General features: G+C 42.0%; 1 protein-coding gene across 3 annotated transcripts in view; it reads right to left on the reverse strand.

The window, feature by feature from the left end:
* Positions 1-9,417, reverse strand: part of unc5b (unc-5 netrin receptor B) — a 50,968-nt gene that overhangs the window by 8,690 nt on the left and 32,861 nt on the right. The window contains exons 2-9 of one of the 3 annotated variants that reach the window (XM_039783326.1): positions 9,370-9,417; positions 8,954-9,097; positions 8,399-8,502; positions 7,138-7,318; positions 6,469-6,636; positions 5,752-5,916; positions 3,733-3,765; positions 281-475 (exon numbers count right to left, since the gene is read on the reverse strand). The exon at positions 9,370-9,417 is cut by the window's right edge and continues 183 nt beyond it. In XM_039783326.1, the coding sequence (XP_039639260.1) occupies positions 281-475; positions 3,733-3,765; positions 5,752-5,916; positions 6,469-6,636; positions 7,138-7,318; positions 8,399-8,502; positions 8,954-9,097; positions 9,370-9,417 (1,038 nt within the window). The remainder of the gene's footprint in view (positions 1-280; positions 476-3,732; positions 3,766-5,751; positions 5,917-6,468; positions 6,637-7,137; positions 7,319-8,398; positions 8,503-8,953; positions 9,098-9,369) is intronic. The other 2 variants (XM_039783327.1, XM_039783329.1) reach the window with 2 other exon arrangements.

The raw sequence follows: 9,417 nt of genomic DNA on the forward strand, positions 1-9,417 counted from the left end.
AATGTGTATGAATGTCATGTGTGAGTGAGTGTGTATGTTTGTGTGTGAGTGAGTGTGTATGCGTGCGTGCGTGAGTGAGTGTGTGTGTGTGTGTGCGTGCGTAATGTGCGTGCGTGCGTGCGTGCGTGCGTGAGTGAGTGAGTTTATGTGTGTGTGTGTGTGTGTGTGTGTGTGTGTGTGTGTGTGTGTGTGTGTGTGTGTGTGTGAGTGAGTGAGTGAGTGAGTGAGTGTGTGTTTGTGTGATGGTAAGGCGTGTGTGTGTGTGTTTGTGTGAACCAACCCTGTCTGGGAGGTTTGTAGTTGCCAGGGTGGAAGGCGGCAGTGAGGGCAGACGAGGAATCGGTGATGTCTCCATGGAGATGGCGGCATCTGCGGCGATATGCAAGCACTCCCACACACAACACCAGTATCACACACAGCAGTAGGGCCCCCACTAGACCAGCGTAGACTGCGACACCCATACCTGGGGCCAGCGCTAAGAGAGGGATAGAAAGGCAGACAGTCAAGACACCACACAGGGACACATGTGGAAACACAGATATAAATGCAAGGGAAACACAAGAGGGAAGAAAAAACAATTTAAGAGATATCATCTGATTTACTACACATCTATTGTAGCAGACTATATATTAGTTATTGTAGTCTAAGTTAGTGCTAAAACGATTTGTCAATTAAGTGATTAGTCTATCATCAGAATATTAACAATTTTGATAATCAATTAATCTTTTAAGTCATTTTTAAAGATACAATTCTTAAAATGTACTGGTTCCTGCTTCTCAAATGTAAAGATTTGCTGCTTTTCTCTCTTTCATACTCTTGTGAAATTCAATACCTTTGGATGTTTGATAGGACAAAACAAGCAATTTGTAACTTTCAAGCCTCATTTAAGCGTCAGCTGAACTTTATAATGCATTTTTACACAGACACGGGACTGTGGATGTTGTCCTCTATCTGCTATATTGGAATAGCATTAGGGAGGGGATCACTTTACAGCCATTGTGGACAGGAGGAATGATCACAGTGGCCGATAACTCTGTTAGTGCACTTGTGGGCATGTGAGTGTTAGTTTAAGATAGACTAAAAACTATTCTTTAACTGTGGCAGTATGCCCGATGTTCAATTTGATTCTAGCTGAAGCTACCAAGTCTTTTTCGGTTAAAAGAGATCAACCAGGAAAGCAACATTAATTATCGGGGCCGAGCATTTTAAACTCGCAGGGAAGGTGTCCAAAGCACAATGGCTGATTTTGTATAAGATGTGACATTGGGACCGATGAGCTTTGAACTCGTAATCTTTGGGTCCAAAAGCAAATGTCGATCTCAGTGAGGTATTATCCAGGTGGTGACTCCTCTAACTATTTGGGCTATATTTTATTGACTCAATAACATGACTTTCCTCAACTGGAACTGGACTGATTGTTAATCAGAATCAGGTGTGTTAATGCAGACACACATAAAAAATATGCAGGGCGGTTGTCCACAGCACAATGCCTGATTAGATATGTGTATGATCGTCTTGCAATACCAGGTGCTCGCACTCGAACCTTTGAGGCCGTAGGCAGTTCCTAATCTCAGGGAGCTATTATGTGGGTGATGTCATAAGTGGCATCGCAACACCTAGTAGACAAGGTGAAAATGCTGAATTTTAAAGTGCTGTAAAAAATTACTTTCTCATTAGAAAATTCAGAGAATTTGTATACTTGGTTAAGACAACATAGAGATGCCTGTAATGTATTTTTCACAAAGATCAATAAATGCCAAACTGATGTTTAAAGATGCTCTACTTTGCATTGACTGCAATGCGTAAATGAGGACACAACTCAAAAAAAAATTTAAATTCACTTTTTGAGATAAAATTCTGCACACCAACTCTACAGTGATCTTCGGATGTTGTGAATTTTTTCCATGAACATCAAAGATTTAGTTTGGAATAAATTGCAGGATTTGTTTATACTACTGTATGCAGTAACATGTTTTAATGCACTGTGGGCTTAATTTTTGATGAATCAAAAATCTGAATTTGTGGAGGCCAGTCTGGAGATGAAGTTGCCCAAATTTGGTGTCAATTGAAAAAGAATGTGGGAGTTGGCAGGTTTAAGAAGTTTTGCAGTTTTTGCAAAACGTAGAGTGATGGACTTCAAAATTGCTAAAGCATAGTTTCTGCTCTATTGGGGCTACAGTTTGGCATAAGTTGCGACGTTGTAGCATGTACGGCTGATTTGTTATGAATTTTTAAGGTTTAGCATTTTAGATGGCTGTTGTAGCGCCACCATCAGGACAATTAGCACACAAATCGAACTGATTAAGTTTGGCATAGAATAATAATAATACAGTAATAATAATAATTATTATTATTATTATAATAATAATAGAATAGGGTCCACGCAGCTTCGGTGCTGGGCCCCTAATAATAAACAGCTCCTCCCAGCCGGCAGGGGGGCGTATCTCACAGCAAAAGTGGCCATGGATCAAACTTGTAGGGGCGGGGTGGTTGACCATAACTTTACTTGCTCCCTGTTGGCATCCCTCTCTTTTCTCCTGTTGAGAGATTGGCTGTGACTGGTCAGCCAGCCCACCACAGCCTGCATAGCCCTGACTCCCCAACACTAGCAGAGCCATACCCAACCCAGACATGTGAGCCAGTCACACCACAGCAGAAAAGAGGAGCAGACAAGGAGCGAGGTTAGCGGGAGACAAAGAAGATAAAAAAAAAGGAGAGGGAGTAGACAGGCTGGATAAACAGAGGAGGAGAGAGCTAGAGGAGAGGCAATTTGGCAAAAGGAATAGGAAGGAGTTAGATAAGATTGTGATTTGTTGAGAGGACAGACGGATTATAAGCGTGTCGATGAGGAGAGAGGAGATAAGGATAGCAGTGCTTGAGGAGAAGGCCCATGTTGAAAGAGCAGGAGAAAGTGGGGAAGAAGTTGGAGGAAACCACAGATATACAGAGCAGCTGCAGTGAGAGTAGAGGAAAGGGTGGAGGAGAGGAAAGCCGGAGGCAGACGGGCAGGCAGAGGAAAGCTCCCGTGCTCACGTGGCGCGATGGAACCGAATCCGACAGCCGTCCGCACTTATTACCAGAAATGGAACAATAGCGAATTAGGTGCATTACCGTGGCTGCTCTCCCCTGAGCCCATGTCACATTGAGCTAGAGGAATTACCATCACTTCAAATGTAAACTATTTCACAGATTAACCGAAAGTCAGACAGAAATCAATTTTTCTCCAGGAAGTGTATGCTTCCACCTCATAGCCTATGGATCAAAGAGTCTTAGAGGTATGTTATTTCGCTCCGTTCATAACAGAGTTTGCTGATTTTTTTTCCTCTGACATGTTGGATAAGAGCCAGATTAACTGGGCAGTTTGTTTAATTACACAAACACTGATTACAGTTTTTGTTGTAATTGTATCTTTGTTGCAAGCTGTTACGTAACTGATGCAATGTGCTAACAAGGAGCCAGCTCAGAAACCTATGTTACGCTTAGTCAACATACGAGACAAGACGGGATAACAACACTCATAAGCAGGCTGGACAAGAAGGTGAGGCATATCTTCACTGAACTCGATCTGAGATGACAACAAAGTGTGGATAGACAGGCTCAACACACAACGCTGCACGCATTCAGCGCCACGTGCTGACACAGATGTTAGGACTCCTCATCTGTATGAGCACACAGACAGACACAAACAGTATGAAGCAGTGAAGGAGTGAAGTCATGGGAAGGTGAACTTACGATGGCTTGCATGTTCAATAGAAATCTTTTTATCTGTTTGAACAGGAGAAAAAAACAAGAGAAGACACAACAACATAAAAAATGGATGGACTAGTAGTTATGCAAATGAAAGATACAATAACACAATACAAAGCATAAACAGGAAAGTAAACAATAGCTCATCAATATGAAAATGGACATGTAAACATAAAGGCATACTGCAAGCAAGAAAACATACTTTATATCTAAAAAATAATAACCTCTTCTTGAAATGCGTGAGAATATGCAGCATTGTGGAATGAAATTCTGTTTGTTTATATAATGTAGAAACAGAGAATAAAAGCCTATGATAAATGACTGTGAAAGAGATTAAGATCATGTGGATGAGAATGGCAAAGTTAAAGACAGTTTTGAAAGTAAACAAGGACGCTGGTGTTGTGACATGAGGGAGACGATGTAGATTGAAACTGTCTCTTTATACACCCCACGGGCTATGTTATCACCTTCATCATATGAAGATAAAACAGCTCTATCCTGATTGGAACAACCTTTTTGAAGTTAACACCAATGTGAATCATCCCTGAGTGGTTTGATTATTGTTGAAACCGTCTTTCAGGATCACGTCACTTACTAGATCTCAAACCAAATAACCTTTTCTCCCAAGGATCATCAGAACACCAAATGGCCCGACTTTTCCATTCATCCCATAGCAATTACAACCTACAGGAGGCAGCAGAGATGAAGGTTTGTGGTGTCTCGAAGCATTTTACATTTATGACTGGGGTATTTAGCCGATCCTCAAAGGGATTAACAATGAGTGAGACATTAGAGTGCGTTATTGTTTGATTGTCTGAAGCATGGTCGGAACGCAAAGAGTCATAATGTCATTAGGGCAATTTGTGTCCGCAGAAAAATCCAACTAATGTTGTAGGAAAATAATTAATTCAGTAACCTGTAGTTTGCCAAGTGACACATTTACAGATTTTCAACAGCACAGTGCTTCCCATCTTCCCCCCTCTGCCAGAGCCACTTGAGTGCATGTTTCCCCTGACAGCCTCTGAGAATGCTCCGCTCTGTACAGACAAATCAGACAGTGTATTTGTCTAATCTGGCTGCTCCATAGAAGCCTGTTTATGTCAGGAGTCGCGTGCACGTCTGATAGAGTTGAGGCACAGTGTGCAATGTGCATATGATCCCCCCGTTGCACGTGCATTGACCAGGATTGTCTGCATGCTTGGGTGTGTCGATTTGTGGCGCGCATTTGTGTATGTGTTTTTAAGTGTGTACATGACTGTATCTCACTGCCTCTGTGGATGTGCGTCTCAAAGATTCTAATGCGCTGTCAGCTGGATTCCTCCCAGCTCATCACAGGCTGCACATTGGGTGTCAGTGTGAGTCTGACTCACTCTCATATGCTCTTCCCCGTGCTAATTTTTCGACTTGGCCGTGCCATGCTCGCTTCCCACTCCATGCACTCCCTTAGCCTGCACTTGCTTCAACTCTGTCTCTCTCTCTCTCTCTCTCTCTCTCTCTCTCTCTCTCTTTCCATCTGTGTTTCTTAGATGTGGATCACTTGCCTTCTCTCTTTGCGAACCTAAAGTTTGCCTCGTGAAACATCTGTCTGCCATTTGGCGTTTTTTTCTTTTCATCTCTCTCTACATCATTCTCACTTTCACCATGCTGCAGTGACTAATTACCTTGGGAATACAGTTCTATACAAGATAGCTTTGAAATGCAATACACCTTATAAAACTGTGAACTGCAGTACACGCAAAAATATCACCATCTGCGTGACTTGCTATTATCAATCACCTGAAGCAGAAAATTTGCCATTAGGGAGTTGATCCCTAGAAACCTCTAAAAGACCCTTTTTTTAGATATTAGACAGTGTTAACTAGTGACAACAGATGCTGATCTGTATTAAAGGGCCAACTGCCCAACTTAGGATATATTACAAATAAATATATATGAGCCAAATATTTACTTTCTTTTGGCATTTAACAACTGCCCCAGTTCAAACACATAGTTCAGGTGACTTACTGCGCGCACACAGCCCCTCAGTGCAGTTTTTGCTCTCCATCAAGCTGCCGCTGCAGTGCTTTCCTCCATTTCTAGGTGGGGGGGCTTGGCACTCGCGACTGCGCCAGTGGGTGCACTCTGTCCCACAGGCGGACCACTTTGCCCATTCTGTCCAGCCTCCATCCACTGGAATGAGACAGCAGAGATGTGAGTCATTTCACAGCTAACCAACGGCTAAATACTTCCATCACTGCAGGTAGAGGGGAATTGGGCATGACTTTATAATTCGGCACGATGCATATGTAATGGCTTGAAGTGCATCATTTTGCAATTTGCAAAATGCATTCTGTTGTTTGTCTTAAACGACTATGGAGTCAGAGTGGTCTGACACACGGGGCAAAGCAAAAAGTGGCAGATTGGTGTGTGGCAGTAAATCAGATAACACTATGTTCCTGACGTACAGTAGATGACGTTTCATGATGAAATCAAATGACCAAAATCAAGAGACCAAACGTATTCTGTCCCGGTTTGATGAAGTTGTTTTTGAGATGAAAAAAAAAGCCTGGTTTTGTGCGAAGGAACACAGCTAAAATCCAGCAACTGATGTTCTAAAAGTTTTGAAATTCATCCTGGCACCTCCTGCAAAATGGCCCATTCAGGAAATTTCCTGGTATTCCAGTGCGTGAGTGCTTTGTCTGAAGAAGTTATAAATAACAAAGATTAGTATGTCATCTTCACCTGGGCACAGTGTGGTGCAGGTTACTCTCTGGAAGGGAGGGCCCTCACAGAAGGCTCCTCCATTCAGAGGGGCAGGATTGGTGCAGCTGCGTGTTCGTCGCTGCCAGCCCCGCCCGCACCGAGCATTGCACTCGGACCATTCAGTCCATGAAGACCATCCTCCACTCACTGGCAGAGAGACAGACACACAGAGGGTCAAAGTGAGCGAGTCTGGCAGTCAATAGCCTGGTCAACTTTAAAAGTAATGAGAATATAGACACAATTTTAAAATGAATATCAAGCTAAATATATATGATGTTATCCGGTGTATTTACAGTATGAACCTTTAGTTTTCCAATCACATCTTCACCCCATTGACCCATTCTCCAACTTTTAAATGCTTTGTAAATACAGAAAGTAGTTCCTATTGATAGTTCAAAAGGTGGTTTCCAAAGTACATTTAATTACATTTTTAATAACATAAAAGTGCAATATTCATAAAGTTCATTCAATAATTTAAGATTTACATTTTGGTATAGAGCTGCTAAAATGGGAAATGTTCTCATTTGCAAGTAACCTCATATCAATTAACATCACTGAACCAATCTGACCAGGATTTTGATAATTATGTTATGTCATGATTCTTAAACAATCTTCCAAAATAGAAGAAGAAAATCGTGTGCATGTTACCATAAACAATAAGAGTAGCTGTGCTGCTGCGTCTTTTGGCCACCACGTTACGAGCCACGCAGGTGTAGTTGGCGGTGTCTGAGAGTCTGGCCTGTTTGATGATCAGATCATGATCGATTGTGATCAGGAAGTTGGAGTCCTGTGATGGATCTATGGTATCCTCGTTCTTCAACCAGTCCACCTGTAGAGAGGCAGGCACGCACACACAGATATACACCACTCAGAACTTTGTTCAACAGAAAGTAATCTTCACACAAAGTGATGAAATAAATGAAAATAGAAAAAGTAACCACAACAGCCAAGATTTTAGTTTAAAAAAACTTCCGTATCGTCAAACCTCTGTGTTATAGCAATTTTGATTCTTTTATTCTTTTGGCCGATAACTCCTCAAATAAATCAGTGAACAAATCAACAGCTGTGTATGCATAAACATGAGTCAACACACCACGCACATACCCATTCAGTAAACACTATAAACCTGCAGAGTATTTATCCACCACAACACGCTTCAATGCTACATGTGGTATTGATCAAACACTGTCAATATTTGTTCATTTTTAGTTTGCTCAGGAAAACTATAATTTGTATAATTTCTTTTGGCCAAACTCCCTTTTACTTTTGAGACATCCTCCTTACGAATGGACATAATATCATAGCGACAACCACAAGCAATACATTTATCATTAAACACATACTGAAATTCCATTTAAAAAGCTCTCCTGTGATGATATAACATGGACTTTTACACTTTCGTGCGAGGGCTTTTTTTATGTCACACTATAACATAAATGTTTACTTGAATAATAAAAATCTACATTTATGAATTATTTATATGTATATATTGTTGCACTGCTGTTTTATGAGAGAAATCAAACTGTTTAATAAAGTGGTGTGCAGTTAAAGGAGTTTGGTGTTAAAACATGACACAAAGTGAATTTTAGCACAGCCCTTTTTAGCTTCACTGCTTAAATAGCAGAGCATATTATTACTGATCGTTATATCTTTCAGGGAGTTTTTTCTTGAAGGTGCCATGTAGCTGGATGGACTTAAATCTCTCAAACTTCAGTGGCTCGCCCTTGACTATGCTGCCTTGTGTAGTAACTTATTACTTAGATCCCAGCTTTGCTATCTCCCTTGAGATATAGAGCTATACAAAATATTAATGATCTTGAACTATTATCCTTCAGAATGAAAAACACAACTGTAACCCCTAAAGTGATAGAAAAGCAGTGAGAGTGGGGATGAGGAGGGAGAGATCTACCTCGGCAACGGGCATGCCTTCAGGGGGGCGACACTGCAGCAGCACCTCCTGCTCAAGTCGCACCTCCCGCCCCAACGGCTCCTGCTCAAAGTTCTTCCTCAGGTCTACAGGGGGGACACACAGATGTAGTCAGCAGTTAGTGAAGACTGGCCCGTGACAGCAGTGTGACACCCTGTTCATCTTAGTGACACTGGCTGTCACACAAACATGTACACACACACACACACACACACACACACACACACACACACAACAGGCAAAGCCCCCAAAAAGCCTCTGTCACTTTGTTGTGTTTTTTCCCTTCATACCCCCATAAACATGCACGGTGTCAATCATACTACATCACCCATTACCACAAGGGACTAAGATGGAGAACTACAGCAAATTTATTTGCATATATACTTAAGCTGACACATTTGACAAGCAAAAAGTCGGAAACATTTGCTGTCTTCCTTCCTTCCTTCCTTCCTTCCTTCCTTCCTTCCTTCCTTCCTTCCTTCCTTCTTTCTTTCTTTCTCTCACACACACACACTCACACACACACACAGTACTGACATGCAATGCGAACATAGGCACGGTTGCTCTTGGTGGTGCCAGCAGAGCTCCAGGCCACACATTGACACCAGTAGTCCTCCAACCCAAACAGCTCCTCCACCTGGGTCCTCGACACCGAGATGTCCACCTCCCGCAGCACCAGACCTGTGCAGAGAGAGAGAGAGAGAGAGCGAGAGAGAGAGAGAGAGAGAGAGAGAGGGAGAGAGAGAGAGAGAGATATTTTTCACAGTGCATATAAATAATGCATTGGCTGCAGGCCAAATGCAGTTAACGTGCACATAAAGTCCTATGGGAGCTAATGGATTATGTAGTTGAAATTATGTTTGTAATTGAGTATGATGTTTATGTCTGTAAAATATAAGGTGACATTACTATGTGTGTGTGTGTGTGTGTGTGTGTGTGTGTATAAGTATTACCCGTGATCTGGTCCAGGCTCTCTCTGGTGACGTGATCGTTTTGATTGA

The sequence above is a fragment of the Perca fluviatilis genome, chromosome 19 (genome assembly GCF_010015445.1).
Source record: "Perca fluviatilis chromosome 19, GENO_Pfluv_1.0, whole genome shotgun sequence".
Lineage (NCBI taxonomy): Eukaryota > Metazoa > Chordata > Actinopteri > Perciformes > Percidae > Perca > Perca fluviatilis.